Here is a 26315-nt window from a genome sequence, read left to right on the forward strand (position 1 = left end):
GTCCCCAAAAAGTTTGTGTTGCTCTCCTTACATACTGTGACTAGAAACAACAGCAAAGGAATTGTAACACATGATAGTACCATGCGAGAAAACACTCACTGAAATTCAGGTTATTATCCAGTCTATATTTTTGTAATATAACAATTAAATTGGCCTAATTTCAAAAGATATGTATATTGTGGAAGCTATTTGGTGACAACTGATCCATTTTACACTGATTGATATTGGTGGCAGCTGAGGCATGATCTGTGCTTTATAATACACACAAGAAAGAGGACGTATTGTGTGTTTATCTGCCCAATAACTTTGGGGTGATTATACCAACCGGACTCTCTGACATGAACAGAAAAGTGAACCTGGATTTTCAGGATGTTGAAATTCATTAGTGGCAATGTCAACCACATTTCTTGTGATCATACAGATATAAGCTTGAGCAGCTTATATAAATGGAGAGGTTGACTAGCAGACTGACATCTTCTCTTGTCTGTGCTCAGTACGATCTCTTCTCCGGTTTTTAAATTGAATAAAGGCCACAAACTAGGTCTCCAGATTGACTTAAAGGATCTGTGATCAGTAATTAGGAGAAAAGTGTAAATACTGAAACTGCAGTAGGTGGACATTTCAGATTTAGAAACAAATGTTAGAATGTAAAGCAAGCTTATATTTGGCCAAAATTGCAAACTGCCTTACAGTTATATATGTATAAATTTAACTAGTTAGAAAAAGTTTATTGTACATGAAATTAGACAGCTAAGATTCAAATACATTATCAGTCCACTATTTTTTCACACAAATGTAATGGCATGTTTGATAAATTTTATCAATTCAAGATCATTGAGACTTACATTAAACAAAAAAAGGATAGTTAAACATAAGAAGAAAGCACTTTGTTGGCTGATAAAGACACTCCTACTTGCAAAGTAATATGAAGTAAAAAAAAAAATCTGGGATCAATGATGATCACAATCAAAAGGAATGGCAAACATTCCAAAGAAATGTGCTGACTAGAAATCTGGGGAAAGCTTCAGCCAAAACAAAACACACTAAGGTCCCTTGGACTTGGACTTCACAGGCAGGAGCAGGCATAACTGATCCTCTCCAGACCTGTGTACACTTTTGAGAAGCTTATAGTCTATTTCAGGTCTGGGATTTGAAAAAAAAGGGGGGGGGGGAGGGAGGAATGATATCAAATAGCTATTTCATATATTTATTTAATGAAAGGGATGGTAAATCATGAGATACTCTCAACTATTATAAAAGAAAATTATCTTTTAAAAATTTACTATTAGTATTTATACAACACAAAATATGCTGGGTAAGTAGCAACCATCTGAGATGACCGTGAAAAAAAAATGCTCACAGCAGGAGAGGAGGTACCATTTAGAACGAAAAAAGTATGCCACGACTTTTGCCAGCGTTCTAGTAGTCTTAACCGCAAAGGTGAAAATATAAAGAATTTGAATTATACTAGACATGAAAAGATAAATGTAAAAGCAGGTACCACGAATATATACAACTTCAGGATTACAAAAAAGCTTCAAAATTATTCATTGAAATTACATTTTAAAAACCACAAATTTATCTTCATGCTACGTGATTTATAGTTATTGAAACATTAATCACACAAGAGAATATCGAATATGAAAACAGCAACCCAATATAGTATAACTTAAAAATGATAAATGCAATTAACACCAATTTTAAAAAGGGCATACACTCCTCCCAAGCGTAGGAGCGACATGCAGAGTCAGTCATTCAGTGTGACAGCTTGGACACAAATACCATGAAAGACATTGTAATGGGAGAGTTACTAATTTTTATATTCACCGATCAAACTTCAATGCTTAGTTAAATACAGAGTTATTACTACCATTAGGGTTTTCATTTTGCCCATTGTCCTGAACAAAGAGATTGGGTAAATTCGGTTTCATGAATTTGAACTCACCTGTCCCAGTCCCTCCACTCACACACACCTCATACTGGTAGCTGTGAGACAGCGTCCCCGCCCCGCCCACGTCCACCAGAGGACCCACACCACCACACCCAGCCCCCGCAGGGAACAAGTGGCCCTCGCCCACAGACACCCCACACCCAGACCCCACCGCCACAGCACCCTCAGCACCGCCACGCCCACACAGCCGCGCGGCCACCAGCGCCAACACAGACGCCAAGAACAGAGAAGACACCGCCGCCAGCGCCACCACCAGCGACACCGTCAGCGCCTCCGCCTGCCCAGCCTCGCCCCCCACACCCGCCAGTCCCGCCAAGCCCGCCAAGCCCGCCTTCCCCGCCGGCGCGTCGGGCCGCGGCAGGTAGGGCTGCGAGAAGCCGTCCACCAGCAGCACGTGCAGCGCCACGCTGGCCGAGAGCGGCGGCTCGCCGTGGTCGCGCACCTGCACCAGCAGCCGCTGCTGCGGCGCGTCGCGCTCACTCACAGGCCGCGCCGTGCGCACCTCGCCGCTGTGCGCCCACACGCCGAACAGCCCGGGCTCCGTGGCCTGCAGCAGCTCGTACGACAGCCACGCGTTGCGGCCCGAGTCGCCGTCCACCGCCACCACCTTGCTCACCAGGTAGCCCGCCTCGGCGCCGCGCGGCACCAGCTCGGGGCACGCGCCCGCCGCTGAGCCGTTGCGCGGCGGGTACAGCACGCGCGGCGCGTGGTCGTTGGCGTCGCGCAGCACCACGCGCACGCGCGCCTCGCCGCTCAGCGCCGGAGACCCGCCGTCCGACGCGCGCACGCCGAACTCGAAGGCGCGCAGGGTCTCGTAGTCGAGCGCGCGCAGCGCGAACAGCTGCCCGCTCGCCGCGTCCAGGGCCACCAGCGCGCCCACGTCCACCTGCGGCCGAGCCTGCCCCTGCGGCTGCTCCTGTGGCTGTGGCTGCTGCGTTGTGTGGTCTTGTGTGAGCAGCGAGTAGGTGATCTGGGCGTTGGCGCCCGCGTCCCTGTCGCTGGCGCTCACGCTGCCGATGTGCAGCGCGGGGCTGTTGTTCTCCAGCACGAACAGGGTGTACAGGGCCTGGCTGAAGGTGGGCGCGTTGTCGTTGACGTCGGACACGTGCACTGTCACGTTGTGCTGGCTCTGCAGCCTGGGCGTGCCCAGGTCTGAGACTGTGATGGTGATGGTGTACTGGGCCCTGGCCTCCCTGTCCAATGGTCCGTCTGTTACTAGTGTGTAGAAATTCTGTACTGTGGGTTTCAGCTTGAAAGGAAGCTCATTAGGGATGGAGCACACGACCTTCCCATTGTTTCCAGAATCCAGGTCAGTGATGCTGAAGATGGCCACCACAGTCTCTCCAGAGTTCTCGGGAATGGGGCTGTTAAGCGAGGACACTGTCAGCTCTGGTGTGTTGTCGTTCACGTCCACCACCTGAACCAGGACTGTAGATTTTCCAACAAGGCCTCCGCCATCCTTGGCCTCCACGTCCATTTCATACCCGCGCACTGCCTCAAAGTCCAAGTCGCGGACCAGTCTCACATCACCAGTTACTGAATCTAATTGAAAAGTTCTGAGAACATCCTCAGAACCAGGAGAAAACCTATAGGAGATGGCCCCAAAGCTTCCGGCATCTAAATCAGAAGCTGAGATGGTGACAATCACGGAGCCCACTGGGCTGCTTTCCGGAATCTGCACCTCGTAGACCGGGCGCGCAAACGCTGGCGCGTTGTCGTTCACGTCCAGGACCACAATATGGATCCGCGCGGTTCCGGACCTGGCCGGATAGCCGCCGTCCAGCGCCGTGAGCTGCAGCTTCATCTCAGGCTGCTGCTCCCGGTCCAGTGCATTGTCCAGCACCAGTTCGGGAAACTTTCTCCCGTCCCTGCGGCTGCTCGTGAGGACGTGGAAATGGGAATTGGGGTCAATCGTGTAGTTTTGAAGACTGTTGAGCCCCACATCCAAGTCCTCAGCACTTCCCAATTGGAACTTTGTGCCTGGCAGAGTGCTTTCCAGGATTGTCAGCCGCATTTCCTCTTCGAAGAACACCGGGCAGTGGTCGTTCACATCTATCACCTGGAGCTCGCTAGTAAGAAACTGCAGGGGGTTTTGCAGCAGTATTTGGAAATGCAGCGTGCAGGGTTCCGTGGGGCCACACAGTTCCTCCCGGTCCAGTTTCTCAGCGAGCAGCAGGTCACCGGTCTGCTGGTTAAGCTGGAAATACTGCTTACTCCCTTTGGATACCACCTGTGCCCCCCTTGAGGCCAGCTCCTCCACCCTTAGCCCCAAATCCTTTGCTACATTTGCTATTACGAAGCCCTTGTCTTTTTCCTCGGCCACAGAATAGCGTCTCGACTCAGACCCAGCAAGAAACCCACCCATGAAAACAAAGAGAAGCAGGACTTGCCTTTGTCTAAGAGAGTGCTCGCCTCTGGACTTCATTGCCTTTTCTGCCATATTTTCCCAGGGGCGTTGCAAAGCTGAGCCTCAGACAATGTAGGGAAAAGCAATCTTTTCACCTCTCAACCTTCAGAGGCGGCCTAGCAGATCATCGTTTTCAGAGGCGCGATTCTCCTGTCTGATGATTTCTCCGTGTTCACAACTCCCCCCAGATAACCCCGCGGAATCCTTGTCGTCAGAATTTGTACGACAAGGAGGTTTCCTTCGCCTTTGTTAGTCAACAGCGCCACCATGCGTTCACTTGCAGTTTTAAAATCTTGGAGAGGGTTCGTTTTTTCTATGTTGGCTGTTTGATCATTTATTTCCCCTTATCAAGCTCAGGTGAAACTATTAGAGCAGTTTCTCATGCTATTTGAATTAAGTAAACCAAAGCCTAGGGAAATCAAATGCGATCCTATCCTCAAGAAAAATGTCTGGTACGATTTTCATTCACACGGTTTTTGCCTACATGTCCACATGCTAGGCTACTGGCTTTCCCACCCCATCAGTCAGCGTTAACTCCACACAAACTTCAAAATAGTTTGCTCTGATAAGCATGCATAACTATCCTTTTTGTGTTTTTGTTTTCAGAATTTTGTAAAAATCTGTAGGAGTTGCATTTACAGTCAGAAAAACATTACAAACACAACTTCAAGATAGGTACTAAAAAACTCTAATAATGATCATGTCGGGGGAAACCAACAGGGCACAAATCCCTACTTCCTTCCACACTTCCAGACTCAAGTAACACAATGCTTCCTCAAATTGCAGTAACTTTCACAATCACTAGATTGAATTCTTTCAACTTAATTCCACAAATATCACATTTGTATAAGCTCACATTTAATAGCAATAATGCAATATCTATCTTTTTCCAGCTTTACATCTAATGGAGTGGACATGTTTATAAACAAATATGCAAATAGTGCCAATACTGCTATCTTGGACATTATAATGAGCTCCCTGAAAGCATCCAATAAGGGGACCTGGCCTGGGGCATGACAAAGAAATTTGCACCATTTGATCTGGAACATGAAGGAGGAGGAGAAGCACACCACCGAGAGAGAAGATTCTGGGAGAGGAAAAGCATGGCTAGTTCAGATCTTGAAGGAAGAATAGCTTCCCCAAAGCAGTGTCTTAAGAGCAAGTGGGAAGAGAAAAGAATGAAGAAACAGGGCAAATAATGGGTGCTTGCATTTTATTCAAAAAACAAAAGGAAGCCATTTGAAGGTTTTAGGCAGATAAATAATACAATATCATGTGTTTAATCTAGTTTCTTTTGTATATCTACAAAATTATCAAGAATGTTATATGGTGACTCATTCATTGAGTCTAATTTTAATATTAGTGATAATAGGAATTATACTTCCATATATTTGAGCATAATGTCCAGATAATGAAATAGCAGTTATCATTGGTGAATTATGTGGCTTACCAGAGAACCTATGATCATTTACAACCTACAACCTAAAACTCATTGATCAGAGACCTCAAATGCCAAGATAATAATCTCCAGCACTGTCATCCTTAAAATAACAGCTTTTCACATTGTCATTTAAATAATATTCAAATATATGTAGAATGGCTTAAACTTTAAGGTTAAGATAACATTCAGAATAACATGCATTTTAAATGTATGGATCAGAAGTTAAACTGCAACAAGTGAAGAAATATGGGTGAATTATTTAGAGAATTACAGAAGAAAATTTAAATTATAAACTTGAACACAAAATTTCCCCATAAACCAGTGAACAGAGATTCAAATCAAGCAGTTAAAAAAAAGGAGCGGGCGTGTATGTTGAAGGAAAGAGATAGCAAGGATTGTCACTAAATGCAGACATGAAAAACAGTGAACAGTTTGAATAGCATATAATTTGGAGTATTTAAAAAATATGTGTGGGAGACACCTCACCTCCCATTTTGGGCTCCTTGCTCTGCTGCCCAGTCTAGCTTTCTGCTGTGGTATACTATGGGAGAGAGCAGACAATGACTTAAGTACTTGGGTTGCTGTCCCTCTTGTGAGAGACTTGTACTGGGTTCCTGGGTCCTGGCTCCACCTGCTCCGACTCTGGATGTTACAGCATCTGAGGAATGAACCAGCAAAGATTCTCTCCTTCTAATAAAATAAGTGGATTTTTAAAAATTTAAATGTCACTCATTATACATCAGACTATTTAATTTCAGTAAAATTTGTCCTTCAAGTATTTAGTGTGCTTAAATAAAATATCCTTCAATCAGCCATTCATTTTATTAAGAACTCTGATGCTCTAGTCACTGCGTTAATCATGTAATACATCGGGAAATCTATTGATGAACATTATGTTAAGCAACTAATGAAAGTATTGTAAAGTCAAGAGAATTGATGGAGGAAAATAGAAGTATTCATTGCAAGACAGACATAAATACAACCCTTGTCCCTCAAAGGCTTATTTGTGATGTAATCCCAAAAACTCGGGAGAAGTTTAAAAAGACAGTGCTGGAGGTCTGCTTGAGTTCTGTTTCACTTCCCACTCAGATCCTGGCTGCTGACCTGGGAAAGCAGCAGAAGATGGCCCAGTGCTTGGGAATCTTGCCGTCCAAAAGAGGGATCTCATCCACGGGAGATCTGGTTCCTGGCTTTTTAGAAAAGATTTGTTTTATTTTTATTGAAAAGTCAGATATACAGAGAGGAGGAGAGACACAGAGAAAGATCTTCCATTAGCTAGTTCACTATCCAACTGGTCACAGCAACCAGCCAGAGCTGAGCTGATCCAAAGCCAGAACCAGGAGCTTCCTTCAGGTCTCCCATGTGAGTAGAGGGTCCCAAGGCTTTGGGCCACCCTGGACTGCTTTCCCAACCTGCAAGCAGGGAGCTGGATGGGAAACAGGGCTGCCAGAATTACGACCGGAGCTCTCAAATGGGATCCCGGCATGAGCAAGGTCAAGATTTAGCCACTAGGCTACCACACCAGGCCTCTGATTCCTGGATTTGATGAGGCCCACAGCAATTATTTGGGGGTAATGGAAGTGGATGGAAGATTTCCATTCTCTGTCTCTCAAAGAAAATTAATTTTGTTAAAAAAGAAAAATGCAATGTCAAGGAACATCTAAAGTTTCTAAAACTTGACAAAGAACAAAAACATATAGCCCCTCTTATTTTTGCATTTTAATTAAGTATTGAGTAAAAGGTTTTTTCATTATTAAAACACTTTTAAAGTGACTGATTAGAATAAGCAGAACGCTTATACAGAACTATTTGAAATACAACATGCATACAATATGCCTTTTAAAAACCACTGGACATATCCTATCTAAACACATTTTAGAATACGAATGAGTGATTTAGGACAACAAAATTTTTAACACTAACAATGTGAATGTTTTGCAGAATCCGAAACAGTTCTTATAATCTTTAAAGCTAGAATTTGCAGATATTCATACTTTAACAAGTATATATTTGGATAAACAAGGGAAAGATGCTATTTTACTCAGAAACACACTTTACTGACTTAGCCCGTGTAAGTTCAGAAGACAAAAGATTAGCCTAAGAGAACAAAGCAAGCACAAAGACTGCAGGCTGATGAAATATAACCCCTGTTCTGACACTAAACACCTTAAATGCTGATCTTCACAATTGGCAAGGAAGGGTAGAAATGAAAATTGTTAGAGATTTTTGAAAATATGCAACTTACTTTCACATTTTAAATCAAATAAGGTTACAAGGAAACAAAACAAATTAGAATGCACAGGAAATTCACATTTTTACATCATCACATCCACCCTACAGGTACATCTACTTTTGAGAATATCACTACCATGTACAGAAGGGGGATAAGGTCGTGATTTTTAAAAAAAAAAAAAAAAAAAAAAAGTCATTTCCAAAAGTCAAGATGCTAAGGAGAAAAAAAATCCTACAAATTAACTAAAATTAGACAATACAATTTTAATTGCATTTAATTATATTCAAAACTATCCCTGAAACTAGGGTTTGCTTCATTAACCCTCACTGGATCATGACCAAGTAAGTTGGGGACAACCGGCTTCGTGAATTTGAACTCACCTGTCCCAGTCCCTCCACTCACACACACCTCATACTGGTAGCTGTGAGACAGCGTCCCCGCCCCGCCCACGTCCACCAGAGGACCCACACCACCACACCCAGCCCCCGCAGGGAACAAGTGGCCCTCGCCCACAGACACCCCACACCCAGACCCCACCGCCACAGCACCCTCAGCACCGCCACGCCCACACAGCCGCGCGGCCACCAGCGCCAACACAGACGCCAAGAACAGAGAAGACACCGCCGCCAGCGCCACCACCAGCGACACCGTCAGCGCCTCCGCCTGCCCAGCCTCGCCCCCCACACCCGCCAGTCCCGCCAAGCCCGCCAAGCCCGCCTTCCCCGCCGGCGCGTCGGGCCGCGGCAGGTAGGGCTGCGAGAAGCCGTCCACCAGCAGCACGTGCAGCGCCACGCTGGCCGAGAGCGGCGGCTCGCCGTGGTCGCGCACCTGCACCAGCAGCCGCTGCTGCGGCGCGTCGCGCTCGCTCACAGGCCGCGCCGTGCGCACCTCGCCGCTGTGCGCCCACACGCCGAACAGCCCGGGCTCCGTGGCCTGCAGCAGCTCGTACGACAGCCACGCGTTGCGGCCCGAGTCGCCGTCCACCGCCACCACCTTGCTCACCAGGTAGCCCGCCTCGGCGCCGCGCGGCACCAGCTCGGGGCACGCGCCCGCCGCTGAGCCGTTGCGCGGCGGGTACAGCACGCGCGGCGCGTGGTCGTTGGCGTCGCGCAGCACCACGCGCACGCGCGCCTCGCCGCTCAGCGCCGGAGACCCGCCGTCCGACGCGCGCACGCCGAACTCGAAGGCGCGCAGGGTCTCGTAGTCGAGCGCGCGCAGCGCGAACAGCTGCCCGCTCGCCGCGTCCAGGGCCACCAGCGCGCCCACGTCCACCTGCGGCTGAGCCTGCCCCTGCTCCTGTCCCTGCCCCTGCGGCTGCCCCTGTGGCAGCTGTGGCTGCTGCGTTGTGTGGTCTTGTGTGAGCAGCGAGTAGGTGATCTGGGCGTTGGCGCCCGCGTCCCTGTCGCTGGCGCTCACGCTGCCGATGTGCAGCGCGGGGCTGTTGTTCTCCAGCACGAACAGGGTGTACAGGGCCTGGCTGAAGGTGGGCGCGTTGTCGTTGACGTCGGACACGTGCACTGTCACGTTGTGCTGGCTCTGCAGCCTGGGCGTGCCCAGGTCTGAGACGGTGATGGTGATGGTGTACTGGGCTTTGGCCTCCCTGTCCAGTGCTGCGTTTGCCACGAGTGTGTAGAAGTTCTCCACTGAGGGTTTTAGGAAGAAAGGCACATCATCTTGGATGGAGCACACTATTCTTCCGTTATCTCCAGAGTCAGGATCTGAAACGCTGAACACAGCCACCACAGTCTCCTCCGAGTTTTCTGGGATCTGAGCAATGAGTGTAGAGATAGTCAGCTCTGGTGCGTTGTCATTCAAATCCATCACCTGGACATGTACCACGCAACTTCCGGAGAGCCCCCCACCGTCGGTGGCCTGAATAGTGACTGTGTAAGTCTGGATGAATTCAAAATCCAGTTTCTGTGTTAGAATGAGCTCACCGGACTTTTCTTTTATTTGAAATGTTTTGCGAACATCCTCAGAAGCTTGGGAAAATACGTAAGATATTTCTCCATAGATTCCATCATCTAAATCCCTTGCGAAGACAGTGGCCACTTGGTAGCCCACAGGGCTGTTCTCTGGCACTTGCACCTCATAGAGCATCTGTACGAACTCGGGAGCATTGTCATTGATGTCTAGGACTTCAATGCGGACCAGGGCGGTGCCAGATCTGATCGGAGTCCCGCCGTCCAGTGCTGTGAGGATTAACCTGATCTCAGGCTCCTCCTCGCGATCCAGGGCTTTGTCCAGCACCAGCTGCGGCGGCAGCATCATGCCATCGGGACTCGCTTGTAGCTTCAGGTGGAAGTGGAAATTGGGGCTGATGGTGTAGTTTTGGAGACTATTACTTCCTACATCTGAGTCCTGGGCGCCTTCTATTAGGAAAGTAGTTCCGGGAGACAGACCTTCTGGGATTTTCAAAATGATTTCCTTGTCCAGGAAAACCGGAGAGTGATCATTTACGTCCCTAATGCGCAGCTCAGCCTGAAAAAACTGCAAGGGGTTTTCCAGTAGCACCTGCAAAGGCAGCACGCAGGGCTCCGTGGGGCCGCACAATGCCTCCCGGTCCAGCTTCTCACTTAATAGCAAATCCCCGGTCTGCCTGTCCAACCGCAAACCTATTTTTTTCCCTTTGGAAATGACCCGGGCCCCCCGCGCAGCCAATTCTCCTACCTCCAGTCCCAGGTCTTTTAACACATTGGCCACAACGGAGCCACTCTCCGTTTCCTCGGCCACCGAATAGCGCCCAGGCTCCGAAGCAGCCTGAGCTATGCCCAGCAAAACAAAGAATGTCAAGACTTGCCTTTGTTTCAGGGCGTGTACCTTTCCCCTCCAGGCCTCCATCGCCTTCAGGTCGGCCAGTAAAACCTCTCCAGCTCGAGATCCCGCTGGCGCTGACTTATCTTCCAATATCGCGCAGATTCGGGGAATGAGGGCGAGCCAGGAAAGCCTGGATTTCCCAGAGCCACTGCCTCAGAAAGCCCCCTCCTCCTGCTTGCGTCTTTAACTCAGTATCCTTCTGCTGAATGAGCGAAGAATGCTTAGTTTCTTTTACTTCTAAGGCTGCAGCGCCACCCTGCGTCCTTTGCAGGTGTTTGTTCTCCAAACTTGAGGAAATTGTGGCCCTTAACCGAGACTGCACTCTAAATCTAGTATTTTCATGTAGTTCCTCTCAACGCAGTGGTTTCACTGTCGATATTTAACAACTGCAAATGTAGTGTCCTAAAATCGGTTTGTATTCTGGATCCAGTTTCCTTGCATTCACAACGAAACGTCAACCATCAACAGACTCCTCACTCTAGCCTCCGCACAGATCCGAGCAGCTGTTTTCACACTGGAAGAAGCAAACTTAGGAATCCTGGAGTGGCCTCATTCCTACGATGATACCCATAGAGGCCATCATTGGAAAGCCCCCTAGTTTTTATGCAAATTCAGTTTTTCTGTATAACTCAAGGGTGACCAGGTTAACGTCATTAGTGTCAACCCCAATGGAAAAGTATAAAGGACAAGGGGTTTTAAAAGCTAACACGCATACCTTATTTGAAAGCTTTCATTAAGTCTTCAGTAGCCAGAACAGAAAAATAGTTTTCTATTATATTCTATATCCAAATGGCTCACAGAAACAGTGAGGAATTCTTTCTGCTGTATATGGTCCAGTTGAACAAAATTACTGAAATTCATGACTTTAGTGATCACATGCAGATCTGCATTCATCATCCACTATTAGGGTAAAATTAACTTCATTATTTCTTTACACCAAGAAACTTGCTTATCTGTTTCAGATGTTTCCTGCCATTGCTCTCTTACCGAGTAAAAGAGAAACCATGAAAACTGGGATCCAAGGAAGACTTACTAATGCTGCACTGTCTATATTTAAGTTCTGCCTTCAATACAAACTTGGTTCCCCATAGGAATGCCTCACTGGATTTTTCACAGCATTCCTAAACCCAGGAATATCTGGATCTTGACTATAGCTGAGTCTCAACTCAATTTGGAAAAAAAAATCCAACACATTCTCTTTCAATAACTGAAAATGCAGTGTCCTCGGTCTGCATACTGGATCCAATTGCTATTTACTAATTAGATCCTGAGTGTGCACTGCTTCGAAAGTGCTATTATTTATCTTTAGAAATATTGACCACCCTTCCATTCTTCCCAGCCAGAGATTCTCCACATTAAGTCCCAAATCTCTGCCTTATTTGCAGCACCCTTCGAACAAAATTCTGCAGTTCACTACCTTGCTCAATAAATCAGACTCAAATTTGGCCTTGGATTGGACTTTAACTATTATATTATTACTTCTGACACCCTCCAGCAAATATATCCCTGCACAAAGTCTGTGTCTAGCGTTTCCGCTCTAACCCTTACAGAAAGGGTAAAGTGACGTTGAACTGAAAACAGCACTGTGCTTGCCATCTGTTCACCCACCAGCTGAGCTTCTCAATGTTTCACGTTCTTCAGAAAGAAAAATAATTGATAAAGGCAAATGAAAATAGAAAATGTTTCATTTATCTAATACACTTATTATCTAGTATATTCATATTTCTCTTCTCAGCAATAATAAGCACACTAAATATTAATAAATGGGTCTTACCAGAGGCATATTCTTTTGTATCCTTTTTGAGAGCACTAAACACTGGAGAGTATTAAGCACTGATGCAGAACAGTATGATAAGGTTGTTTTGTGGTCCTTCTTAAGTGATATTGCCCTTCAAATGTATTGGAGATGCTGGGAAATTAATTGCTGAAAAATCAATTTGTTTTGACATTTGATCAACAAGGAAACGGTAAAAATTAAAAATGGGTATGTAATATAGCAATTCAGTGGACTTGTATATATAATAAATATTTCAGTTGCTTTCCCTGTACTTTTACATCTGTATGTATCTTCTATCATTTTTATCATCAAAATCACCAAATTACTTTATTTCAAATAGAAAGTTGATACTAATCATGTGAATAGCTCCCTGATTGAGACCAGTACTGCTGATAATAGAATATTCAATTTCTCAGCTGTCATTTCTCAAATACCAGGAAAAGCAAAAGATGACTTTCTCTGAGAAATTATGAAGACTGTCATTTTAGAAATGGAGTTGAAATCAGGTTCTTTGTCAGACCTCAGGCTATCTGAGGATAGGATACTTTCCTCAAAGGTTTAGGGGTAAACTACATGAACAGGGACTGGGGGGATTGCAAAGCCTTTAAGCATAGCTTAAATCCTTATCATTTTACTCATGGTTTTCACCCTTGTTTATTTGGAATTGGGTTCATCTCCTGATATCCAATCTCTCTCTGTTCAAGGAATTACTTGGTTTTATCTTTTATCTTTAATGTCTTGCTGGGACCCTCCATTCCCTTTCAGCTACCATGCCATTTTTATGAATTCTTATATATTCAATCTTCTTGAAAATATTTTATAAACTGTTAATATTAAGTACCTCATTTCCTCAACCCTTTATAATGACACACGAAAATGTTCTTGTCAGTGTCACTAATTCACGTCCATATGTGCCATGGGCCCTGTCAATATTTCTAGCTTCACTCACAGCCCATTCTTCTCCTTAATAAATTACTTCCAGTTACACTTTCTCTTTGTATCCCAGGATTTCAAAGTTCCTTCTAGTCTAACATTTCTTTTTCATGTATGTTCTACTTGACCATGATAGTGAGTCTTTGATTTTTTTCATATTCTAGTTTAAATGTAAATTGTCTTAAGGGAAATATTCCATGATCCCAATAAAAATGTACAAACACATACACACTCTCTAAAAACTTCATGGAAAAATAAAGTTAAAAGAGCAGTCTACAGTCTATTTTCATGCAAAAAAACATGAAAGCATGTATACTCGTATGCATATTACATATATATTTCCTTTCCCAGGATACTGTAAGCACCTCAAAATGTGAAATTCTGTGGAAAAAATAATTCCATAATAAAGATTTGTTGAATGATTCCATCTGATGTGAGATTAATATTTGTATTCTCCATAAAATAATTATCATGGAATGGTACCATAAAATTCAACATTTAAAAAAATAAAAATAATAAATAAATGAGATTACCCATGAATAATATGGTAAGCATGTTCTGAACAATTCTCTAGATTTTCCCAAAACAATATAAATTTGGACATGAAAGGCAGATTATTTTGAATAAGGCAGACTAATGTTTTCCCACCAAAGTATTAGTCTGGATAATATAGATCCCTATTTATTAATTTATTTTCCCTACTTTCATAACTCATTCTCAGAATTATATATCAACAGAGAACAAACACAATTGTATTTACAGAAATCTAGCCCACAGAGATCTCTTAAAAATATAACTTTCCCGAATCTCAACTGAATTTGAACTGTGGTAATGCAACGAGGTGGAGGAATCCACTTATGGGGGAGGTTGGGAAGGGGTGGGGGGGAATTCCAGTGCCTATGAAACTGTGTCACATAATGCAATGTAATCAATAATATATATATATATATATCTTCCCCACTTCTGAATATTATTTCTGATTTTCAACCTCATTTATGTTTTGCAGTAATCTGAACTCCCTAATGTCTGGTCTCCTTCCAGAAGTTATAGCGGTGTTTAACAACATTAATTTATTTAGCAAGTATGTATTGAGAGCCTCCTCCACACCTAAAACTGAGACCGTCTCTGCAGAACACAAATTGTAAGCAAAACCACTCTTCCCTACCCTTAGAGAGTTTGGTCTGATGAAGATTTAATCAATCACAAGAATGAAGGATGGCAATTTAGCTAAATATTACAAATAAGCACCTGAGTGGCTATATGAGAGCTTATCCTAACATTTTTATTTAGCTAAGGGGTCAGGCGAGGCTTCCATGAATAAATGACTAGCATAAAATGGCAGAAAAGGGAGAAAAATAATTAGTACAGAAGGAATAAGACGCACAGTAGAGTGAATTTCCCGGCTCACACAAGTCTTCATGTATCTCCCCCACCTCACCTCCAACTTTCAAAGACCAAATTTAATCATAACTTCCTTAATGAAGGGAAAAGAACTGGGACACAGAAGTCGTTCTTTGCAGTGGAAATTTTCCCATTTTTCAAATAGAATAAACAGATGTCATGGTTAAAATCCAGACACAGTCCCTTCCTGATCGTTCCTTCCTTTCACGAAATTTTCCGGAGTCTTCTTCAATTACGTGAAATAAATGTACTAAATTCACAAAGGTCTTTATTTTCATGTGAAAGCTTACTGCAACTAATGGCAAGAGAGTAGCAGGACTGTAACTCAGGCTTCTGCACGGGTAAACACTTCCGTAGTAAATTCACACCTCTGAAATCGTACACCCGGAAGCCAGAAAGCCGGATCTATAAACAAGGGACTCCCAGTTCCGGCTGCGGTCGGACAGCGTCTCTTCCGCTGTCTCCTGGAAGGACTGCTTTTATGATGGCACCGGAAGAGCTCGTCACAATGACTTCCTGTTATTAACGTTCCGAAAGGAACCCGACAGCCCTGAGCGTAGCGGACTTGGAGGCTTCCTAAGTATGAGCCGAGCGGCTCGCAGATACCTAAACGTAGTTGCTGTGTTTAATTGAACTGCTTGGAGCGATTTTGAAATCCGTTCCGCGACAGCACTATGGAAGCAATCCGCGGCTGTGGAAGCTGTATTTCACACACACACGGTTTTCTGGCTGCTGACTTCCCCCAGGGGCAGGTGTTTTCTTGTGTCATCAAATCCGAACCCCAAGGCTGGAGAGACGGGAGGGGATTCGCGAAGCTTTTGAGATGGTCATTCTTTTGGCAGGAGGATTTGGGGGACGGAAGTGTGATGGTGTTTTTGTTTTTTGAGGCTTCAGGCAGATTTTCAGTAGGAATCCTTGTCATGAATTTCCAGTGTGCCCAGCTGATCCAATATACTTTTGTGGTCAAAGTTAAGAAATTATACAACCCAGCTCATTTATTTGTTATATAGAGTTTGTAACTATGTATTGTGATTTCACTGCTGCATCCTGAAAGCAAAGTGTTACATTTGCATGTTTCATGTCATACTGAACAGCAAATTAGGAACATCGCAGGTTAAGAACCGTCATATTAATTTTTGCATAAAAGTCAAAAAAGTAAGACAAGTTAATCTGCGTAGGTTGAACAGACAGACTGGAGCATTGGAGAAGAATTATCCAGAGGCTGGTTTGGATGTTTAATAGAAAGTTTTCAAGAAGCTATAACTGACAAACTACTGGTATAGAAAACTATTTTTTGGTTAAAGTAGTTTCCAGAGTTGGAGAGTGATTCTTTTTCCTTTCATCAAGTTCTCATTCTTTTTAGATTTATTCAGCCTCTACTATTTTTCTTGATTTAAACCACTGAGCAAACATCTTAAGTGCTGAAGTAAGAATATAGATATTTGCCTTACATCATGTACTTTCTGGTTGTTTATTTAAAATCTTTTCCTACCCTAAGTTCACTAACATATCACAATATTTTTACTTATTGTGCTTTATAATTAATGTGCAGTCTAATTTTGCATAGTAAAAGCAAGATTAAAAAAATAAAACCTCTGGCTTCCCTGATTAATTGACAAGCATAAAGTGGCAGAGAAGGGAGAAAATTCATGCAGAAGAAACAAGATGCACAGCAGAGTGAATTTCCTGATACATACAAGTCTATCTTTAAAAAAAAAGAATAGTAATTAGAATCTGTGTCCTCTTCTCTTGAATTTGAGCTACGTGACTTAAAAAGAATAGTGACACTTAAATACCAGACTGATGGAATTATAACTCCTTATGAAGAGTTGTGACATTATGGGAAAATCAGTCGGGGGGTGGAAATGGGAGGGGGAAGGGAATCCCAGACTATCTGTAGAATTATACGATAAATTTCAAAAATAAAAATTAAAAAAGGAATAGTGAACACAATATTTGCTCTTGGATCCTAGCCACCATATTATAAAGGAAGCCAGGCTCCAAAGATATTTTTGGTTACTGGCCTGCATCAAACACGAGGAAAGTCATTTCCAGATGTTATGACCCCATAACTATATGTAACCCTCAGTCTTTGAGCCTTTCTAGCCTTTATGCCATCTGCTAAAGATTTATTACAAAGTCTGTGTTTCAATTCTGAAACTTCTAGTTGGCAGGGAGGGTGTTCGGCCTACTGGGTAAGACACTGGCTAGGACACTAAATTTTCATGTTGGAGTACCTGGGTTCAACATTCAGCTTTGTCTCCTCATTCCAGCTTCTTGCTAGTACAGATTCGGAAAGCAGGATGATGAATCAAGTAGCTGGATGCCTGCCAATCACACAGATCAGAACCGAATTTTTGGCTCCCAGCTTCTGTTCCCTGGCCATTATGGACAAGCCAGAGGATGGGTGCTTTCTCTCTCTCTAATAAATATTTTTTTGAAATTTTCAATTAACTGTATCCATCTGCTTTAGTTTAATTTTTGATACTTTTATGACTTACTGCTCTTTTATATGAACAATTCCTTAATTCATCTCTGAAAGTATCCTAACAGTTTTAAGTGATACTTTCAAAAAATGTTGTGTTATTTTTCCTTCATCTCCCACTTATCTTCATCTCCTAGGCCACCTCGACATGGTCTATAATCAGGTTTCACAGTAGTGATTTTGGCCCAATATGACACCAGAAATAGTATGTGTTACTTCATTGAGCCTGTCATCCACAGTGCTCTAGCCTTTGCAAGCCTGCAACACACTGTGATTACAGTTTGTGAAATTTAAAAGAAATTTATTTATGTATTTATTTATTATTTTGAAGGCAAAGTAATGGGAGATAGGGGAAACCAAAGAGGGATGATGGAAGGGAGGGAAAGGGAGATGGAGAGGTTGATTTTCATCTGCTAGTTCACCTCCAAATGAGCACAACAGCTGGCAATGGGCCAAGCAGGAGCCAGAAGCCAGAAGCCAGGAAATCTGTTTCGGTATTAGAGACTCAGGCACTTGAGCCATTATTTTTTTTTTAAGATTTATTTATTTTATTACAGCCAGATATACACAGAGGAGGGGAGACAGAGAGGAAGATCTTCCGTCCAATGATTCACTCCCCAAGTGAGCCACAACGGGCCGATGCGCGCCGATCCGAAGCCAGGAACCTGGAACCTCTTCTGGGTCTCCCACGCGGGTGCAGTGTCCCAATGCATTGGGCCGTCCTCGACTGCTTTCCCAGGCCACAAGCAGGGAGTTGGATGGGAAGTGGAGCTGCCGGGATTAGAACTGGCACCCATATGGGATCCCGGGGCTTTCAAGGCGAGGACTTTAGCCGCTAGGCCATGCCACCGGGCCCCTTGAGCCATTATCTTGAGCTACTTCCCTGGCACATTGAGCAGGGAACTGAATTGGAAGTGGAGTAGACAGGACTTCAGCTCGCACTCCAACAGGGGACATGGATGTCTCCAGCTTCATCTTAACTCACTGCACCATTATGCTCACCCAAGTTTCAGAAATCTTTAGGGGATGGCCTCTCAATCATCTCTTGTGAACAAAACAGGTTCATCATAACTTCTGTTTCTAAGTAGGGAGCCTGGTTTTTATTCTCCTTTGATAAAATGTTTTGTTTCTATTTTCCCAAGAGAATCAAACTAATTGTAGTGAGTACCAGCTTTCCACCCCATAACTCAAAGGTCCAAGGCTTTCATCTCTACTCACCATGTTAAATTTATGATTTTGCATCATTTAAGTTTCTATTCCTAATTTTTATCTTTCATTTCTGTGCTTAGAATGTAGTACACAAATGTATAAACTTACTTCCTCAGTCTAAGCAGACATTATTATCTTTTAATATTCTGCCTCAACGTTACAGAAACTCAAGTAAAATTCTGATATTATTTTTAAAAAGTATCACATGGATTTAGAAATGAAATCAAACTTATAGTTGAAGATCAGGTGTCCAATTAGATACGTACTTTGAAGACATTTAACTCAACAGAAAACAGACATTTATATGGGAGAATTACATGGGTAAATTCTACTTCTAGCAATTGAATCATTTCATTTTTAAATCAGAACAAAAAATACATAGGCATGTTCAAGTAATACATTTATTTATGCTTAGGAGAATTACACAAAATCAGATATAACATTTTCATTGATTATATATATATGTGTAATTTCAGCATATCAATCTTAAATAACTTACAAATATATAGGCATATCTACATAATAAATCTCAAATTTTTATAGTATAATATCTATTTAATAATCTTTTAGCTGTAGTTAACATTTTAAATCCTGTTAGTGTAATTTTCTATAAAATAATAAAAATATGTTACTTGTGGACAATTTTAGGCTTCAAAAGCAGCTCTTCATCTTAAATAAAAGGGCTTGCTGAGTAGCCAAATAAATATTAATATCATTGGATTATAACCCAAATACTAAAGTAAATATTCATGAGTCTACATATGAAGAAGTAACTAAATACATGGAGGCAGACATGGCAAGTTTTTCTTACAAAATAATTTTAATTAATTGCAAAAGGAATCAGAGAAACAGAAAATTGCCATTAAATTGCTATAGTATTAATTGCCACAGGAAATATCCAGCAATGGATACAAACATCAGCTTAAGGAGAAATGTGATGTTTGCTTAGTTTCTGACTATCTTTCCCCAAGTATTCATTAAATACAAAGAGGAAATAGTAATTTCACAAGGGAGAAACTTGGTAGACATTATCTTAACCAAGTGATTAAGATTAATATCACTTTAACACCACTGAACTATGCACACTTAAAATTGTTTATGTGACAAAACGTATGTGCTTTTTCTCTTAAAGTTTTATTTGAAAGGCAGAGAAAAGGTGAGACACACAGAGAGATATCTTCCATCCACTGGTTCACCATACAGATGGTCACGATGCCAGAGCTGAGCTTGTCCAAAGCCACAAGCCAGGAGCTTTCTCCAGATCTCCCAGTTGGGTGCAGGGTCACAAGGCTTTGCTATCCTCTGCTGCTTTCCCAGGACATACTCAGGGAGCTGGATTACAAGTGGAGCAGCTGAGACATGAACCAGCAACCATATAGGATGCCAGAGCCAAAAGGTGGAATAGCCTGATGTGCCACTGTGCTAGCCCATTGTGTGTGTTTTCATTTTTTCATACTATAATAAAAATGAGTATCACAAAGATTAGGACATATTAACATTATATCCCTGCTGATATGATGCACATCGAGAAAGACATAGCAACATATCTGTATGTTCTATATAAAGCATAACCTCCATCTAATCATGATAAAATAACAACAGTTTAATAAAGGACATCCTATAGCTAATTACTCTTCAAAAAGTCTCAGTCATGAAGAACTAAAAATGACTAAAACTATCACAGATGGTAGAGAATAAAGAGACATAACAACTAAATGCATTTCAGGATCTTAGGTTGGGTCCTGGAAAAGAGAAAAGATATTGGGAGAAAAACTAGTGAAATCTGAACAAGTCTGTGATTTAGTTCATAGAATTGTACCAAAGTTAATTTCTTAACTTTGATAATTGTATTCCAGTTATATGTAATATTCACATTAAGGGAAGCTAGGTCACCGGTACATCCAATATCAGTGTGCCTGGGTTCCAGTTCTGGCTCCACTCTGGGTTCCAGCTTCCTACTACTGTATCCGGGGAGGCAGCAGGTGATGATCCAAGTGGTTAAGCCTCTGTCACTGTGGGAGACTGGGATTGGATTCCTGACTCCTGGTTCTGGGCAAGGCAGGAATTTGGGGATTGAACCAATGGGTGGAAGATTCTCATTCTCTCTCTCTCTCTCTTTCTCTCTCTCTCTCTCTGGTTCTGGCTCTCTGTCTCAATCTGCTTTTAAAAATAAATAATTTTAAAAAGACACTTGTTTCCCTACTCTATTTAATTTTATGACTTACTGAAAATAGTTGGTTTTATTTTTTTTGCTTCCCACTCATTATTGTAAGATGCTCAGGGAGGAGAATGGCTTGCCATCAAATCTGATACTACCTCAAAGTATAAATTAAGGCCATGTAATTGGTATTAATGAATTTTCTGTTTTTATTATTATTTTTGGTAATTGTACTAAAAACAAAAATATAATAAGTGTTCTATAGCACATATTAGCCACTGCAGACCTAAACTGTATTTATTCTGATCTAATCTTCATTTCCCATGCTCAAATAATTGATAAAGCAAGTAGACATCTAGATGTGAAAAATATTTGAGACTAGCCTAAGGCTTCAACAGTCTATATCCAACTTAATTCTGGAGATTATCCTAAATTTAATCTCTTGAGCTTCATGTTGCCTTACTCACATTTGCAAATAAGCTAAATTCATTTTTCTTTACCCTCCTACCACCATAATTATCTGTGAGAATCAACAGTCACTAGATATTGCCATGATTATGAAAAATTGCATGCATGATATTGATTCAAAGAAAACCTCCACTCATCAGGGAGAACAATCAAGAAATTTCAGAATAAAAAATTATGTTTTTGCTTGTTAAACTTAATAGCTACCTGATATATCAAAGATGGAAGCTAAAGCTATTTACTTTCCAAATAGGATTTAAAGATTAAAAATGCTACAGCATATCTCTACAGAACTCAACATTTCCTGTTCCATGTTCCATGAGTTTCAGCAGATGTGAGAAAAATGACTCATTCACTCCTTGTCTATCAAGGATTAATTGGAAAAGCAAAGGTTTGTATCATATATGTATTATGTGGGTGGCTTTCAAAAAGCTCATGGAAAATAGCATTAAGAGAGAATGCACATTTTCCATGAATATTTTAAAGATCCCTTGAAGATTGTGGTATTTCTTTAAACAGAATTCCAAAGGCAGGTGTATTATCTGGGGACCAGAATCACTGTTGTAAACTGAGTAAGCCAAGCTTCAATCTAGATGTCTCACTTTCACTGAACTAGGCATCCCTCTAGAGTTACCATCTACAATCACTGTTATTTCCATGAGGAGGAGAGATCTTTGCATGCCAGGTATACAATTGTATATTTCTCTTCTATCACTGAAGGACTATTCCAATGAGCTACATATAGTCATCAGACACCTGGGTATGGCTTTCTGGCCCCTGGGATCTATTTCTACTAGAACCTGGAGGCAAAGTGCAGTCAGTTCCTATTTTTACCTCTCCCGCAGGATGGGGGAAAGGGAAGTTGGGCATAAAGCGCTTGAGAAATCTGAACTCACTGTTGCCAGTACCAGTGACTGAGCACATGTCATAATGATGAGGTTGGGATAAAGATCCATCGCCACCTCCTTGTACTGGGTTGTTAGGAAAATTACAATCATCATAAAAATGCTCTTGAATGGTAAACCTTTCTCTAATCTTCTGACAAATGTGTACAATAAAGATCACAGTCACAGAGAGGAGAAAGAGAAAGGAAAGCCCAGCCAGAGAAATTACCAAATATTTAGTGGATGGATTTACCTTTCTGGAATGTGTGGATGGATCCTGGAACTGCAGGTAGGGCTCTGAAAAGCCATCTACCAGTAGGATGTTGAGTGAGGCAGTAGTGGAGAGAGCTGGCTGGCCATGATCCTGAACAAGAATGGTCAGTTTTTGCATCATGGGGTCCCTCTCAGATATCTGCCTCAGTGTACGAATTTCCCCATTTTGACGTTGGACCGAGAACAAACCAAGATCAGTAGCTTTGAGTAGCTGATATGAAAGCCAAGAATTCTGACCTGAGTCTCCATCAACAGCCACTACTTTGGTCACTAAATAGCCAGCCTCTGCAGACCTGGGCACTAGGTCATTGCAGGGAAAGGTCCCATTTTGCAGTGGGTACAAGATCATTGGGCGATTGTCATTGTCATCCAGGACAACCACTCTGACCGTGACTTGGCTACTCAGTGACAGGAAACCCCTGTCAGTGGCCTTTACTACAAACTGAAAGTCTTGAATGGCCTCATAATCCATAGTTCTAAGTGCATAGAGCTTCCCATTGTCTGAATTTATGGAGATATAAGCAAAGACAGATAGATCCCCGCTTTCCGGAGGCAACAGAGAATAAGTCACTTGGGCATTTTCACCCAAATCCAGATCCTCAGCATGGACTTTGCCAATGAAAATCGCTGGGCTGTTGTTTTCCCGGACAGTCAAGATGTATGAATCCTTCTGAAACACCGGTGGGTTATCGTTAATGTCAGCTATCAGCACCTCTATTACAGTCTCCGAGGACAGGTTGGGTGGTCCAGTGTCCATGGCAACAAGGGTGATGTTATAGCCGGGGACCTCCTCCCTGTCCAAGCTTCTGTCAGTGACCAGCGAGTATGAATTTCGGAACGTGGGTCTGACCACGAAGGGCAGGTCTTCTCTGAGGAAGCAGGTGATTTTTCCTCCCACTCGAACATCGCGGTCTCGGACAGTGAAAAGGGCCACTACAGTCTGGAGTGGTGAGTCTTCAGGAAGAGGACTGGACACAGACGAGATGGTCACTTCAGGGGGATTGTCGTTCACATCCACCACTTCCACCAGGACTTTGCTATGGGCAGAGAGACCTCCTCCATCGGTAGCTTGAACGTCAATGTCATAGGTTTCAACAGCTTCGAAATCCAGGGGCCCTTGCAGTTGAACCTCCCCACTTCGAGGGTCAATCTGAAACGTCTGGAGAATGGCCTCTGGGTTTTGAGCCAAAGAGTAAGTTATCTCCTTGTTGGTGCCCTCGTCCAGGTCCGTGGCCGTCACCATGGCCACCACAGAACCAGGGGCGCTGTCCTCGGGGACCTGAGCGCGATACACCAATCGCGAGAACTGGGGCACGTGGTCATTGACGTCCAGCACCACCACGCGAATGTGGGCGGTTCCGGCTTTGGGCGGGGACCCGCCGTCCACCGCAGTAATGGTCAGGTTGACTTCAGGCTGCTCCTCTCTGTCCAGGGGTTTATTCAGCACCAGCTCAGCGTATTTAGGCCCGTGGCTGCGGAAGCGGGTATGCAGGTGGAAATAGGCATTGGTGCTCAGCGTGTAGTTTTGGAGACCATTGAGGCCCACGTCCGGATCCTGGGCGCTCTGCAAAGGAAAACGCGAGCCCAAGGGGGTGCTCTCCGGAATCTTTAAAAGGGGCTCCTTGTTTAGGAAAACCGGAGCATTGTCGTTAATATCAAACACCCTGACCTCGGCACGGAAGGACTGCAGCGGCTCCACCAGGACGATTTCAAAGTGCAGAACGCACGGGTCAGCTTTGCCACAAAGTGATTCCCTATCTAGTTTCTCCTTCACAAACAAATCCCCAGTCTTGCGGTGGAGCCGGAAATGTAGCTTGTTGCCCTCAGAGACCAGCCGTGCCCCACGCGCAGCCAGCTTTCCCACCTCCAGCCCGAGGTCCTTAGCCACGTTGGCCACAAAGGAACCGCTCTCCATTTCCTCCGCCACAGAGTAGCGGATGGTTGTCGCTCCCCCGACAGAGACACACAGGAATAGGAGGAAAGATTCCACTTGCCTGCTTTGCCAAGGTTTTCTGCGTGCAGCCGCCATCAGTTCCCACAGGCGCGCTCTCAGCAGTAGAGGCAACCGCCACCACCTGTTGCGGATACACTTTCACTTTTCTTGTAACCAGTCCCCACCTGCAGCGGCTGCTTCCAGCGCCCAAAGGATAGACCGCTGCACGCGTGCCACCTGACACCCTGTGGCTAACCAAGCCCCTAAGCTGTTTTGCACTTGAAAGAAAATGTGTATTGAGTAACTCAACTCCCCAGTCTACCTAATGTATTAATAGGAATGTTCTCACTCTGGTGCATTAGGTAAGGGTTGAAAGTTTGTTGCCAAAGCAACAACCGACTCTCCTGCTAATTCCATTTCAGGAATAAAATGTCCTTGGGAATTGAGAAGCCAATGAGAATGCTTGCACAGGCTGAAGTCATCGTCATCTGTTAGCCGGCAAAGCCTAGCAGCCATGGGCAAACAGTGACGCACTTAAGCTCCCTCTGCACACTTCACAGTCTGCCCAAAGATCAAGAAGAGGCACAAGGACCCTGCAGTGTCTTCTGGAGATTGAGCCAAATATATGTGGGCAAGAGTTGGGGATGATGGAGGAAGTGGCAGAAAAGGAAAAGGAGAGAGGACAGGCAGGTGTTGGTTATCCTTTGAGAATCAGAGGTCTTGTAGGTAGTAGTAACAGGATTCCAAGCCCAATTGCCCTCTTACTGTGTACCAATTCAGACCTTGTCCCAGTATCCTCAAATACTTAGCAAATAGCTGACTTGTCACTTATGCTGTCTGTAACATTTATGAGGTATGATTTCTATGTGCTGACACTATGTTGGGACATTTCTATGCATTATCTAACTTAATCCTTGCAACAACTCTAGTACGTAGCCATTCTCTCTCTTTTAAAAGATGATGAAAGTGAGGCAGGAAAGGTTATGTCACAGCTCAAGATTCCTTACCTAATAAATATTACACATGAAACTTGATTGAATTTTATCTGACTCCAAGATCACTCTATTACCTTGCTTTCAAGGTAAGATAGCAGAGAAGGAAGATGACCTTTTGATTTTTTAAAGGGAAATAAAATGAGATTATTACAAGTATTACAAATGGCATGATGGAAACACAGAAGAAACCCTTTTAAGAGCGTCCTTTGTGATCAGAGGATCATAAAATGTTCCAGTTCTCTCCAAAGGATGAGACTCAACCTTCCTCACTCGCCCATTTTTTAAACAGATGTGTGAACTAACACCTTAAATGATGAAGCCACTGGCCCAGTTGATGGCAGAATAAGAACTAGAACTTACCTTCCAATGCTTTCTCATGTTTATTATCAAAAGCGGGCCCTGTATTTTCTAGTACATACAAGAATCGGGTCTGGGAACACCTCAGACAAAAGTTTCTTTGGGGATCTCCCCAACTGAACTGCCGGACTCAGAACCCTAGCCATGAAAAGACAGAGGACAGAACAAGTCAATCAACCACCTCAGCCATATGTTGGCAGTGAAAAACTGGGCAAACGGAGACTCTAAGATGGATTGTGTCAATCAGTGGATTCTTCAACAACCTCATCGTGCTTGGAGTGGCGACATTGGCAACAATTCATAACTGTTGAACTGTCAAACCCACTTGAGCAAGACCCGTGGAGCATGCCCCACATCAGGGACCTGGGGTGGGTGGGAGACTGGGTGGGGCTTCTCCCTTAAAATCCCCCTTTACCTCAGATACATGGAGGAAACAATGTGGAGATAATAGTCTTACCCACTTTCTTGTAGCCCTTGAACCTTTTTACCCTAATTAACTATGTAAAGATTGCCAAAAATATAATTTAAAAACTGAAAAAAAAAGAATTGCCTTCCTTTGCTTTTGGATCATTAATGTTTTTTCATTTGCATACAAA

General features: G+C 43.5%; 3 protein-coding genes across 4 annotated transcripts; all 3 read right to left on the minus strand.

Moving 5' to 3' along the window:
- Positions 1-1844: 1844 nt before the first annotated feature.
- Positions 1845-4523, minus strand: LOC131482617 (protocadherin beta-3-like). Of its 2 annotated transcripts, XM_058677464.1 has the most exons (2): positions 2274-4523; positions 1845-2228 (listed from the first exon to the last, which is right to left on the minus strand). In XM_058677464.1, exons 1-2 carry the CDS (start codon positions 4389-4391, stop codon positions 1845-1847), a joined length of 2502 nt encoding a protein of 833 aa, XP_058533447.1. In that variant the 5' UTR covers positions 4392-4523. The 2 variants fall into 2 exon arrangements, with proteins under 2 accessions (XP_058533447.1, XP_058533446.1); XM_058677463.1 differs by having other exon boundaries at positions 1845-4523.
- Positions 4524-8305: 3782 nt separating this feature from the next.
- On the minus strand, positions 8306-11525 carry LOC101524802 (protocadherin beta-2). The gene has a single exon (XM_058677408.1). The coding sequence runs from the start codon at positions 10871-10873 to the stop codon at positions 8306-8308; it is 2568 nt and encodes an 855-aa protein (XP_058533391.1). The 5' UTR covers positions 10874-11525.
- A 10015-nt stretch (positions 11526-21540) lies between these two features.
- PCDHB1 (protocadherin beta 1) lies at positions 21541-24889 on the minus strand. Its single transcript, XM_004586491.3, has one exon. The coding sequence runs from the start codon at positions 24461-24463 to the stop codon at positions 22013-22015; it is 2451 nt and encodes an 816-aa protein (XP_004586548.2). The 5' UTR covers positions 24464-24889; the 3' UTR covers positions 21541-22012.
- Positions 24890-26315: the final 1426 nt, after the last annotated feature.

This window comes from Ochotona princeps, chromosome 19 (genome assembly GCF_030435755.1).
Source record: "Ochotona princeps isolate mOchPri1 chromosome 19, mOchPri1.hap1, whole genome shotgun sequence".
Taxonomy (NCBI): Eukaryota; Metazoa; Chordata; class Mammalia; order Lagomorpha; family Ochotonidae; genus Ochotona; species Ochotona princeps.

Excerpts from the sequence above, each read along its gene's own strand:
- LOC131482617 (XM_058677463.1), bottom strand. The coding sequence starts at position 4,391 with ATGGCAGAAAAGGCAATGAAGTCCAGAGGCGAGCACTCTCTTAGACAA.
- LOC101524802 (XM_058677408.1), bottom strand. The coding sequence starts at position 10,873 with ATGGAGGCCTGGAGGGGAAAGGTACACGCCCTGAAACAAAGGCAAGTC.
- PCDHB1 (XM_004586491.3), bottom strand. The coding sequence starts at position 24,463 with ATGGCGGCTGCACGCAGAAAACCTTGGCAAAGCAGGCAAGTGGAATCT.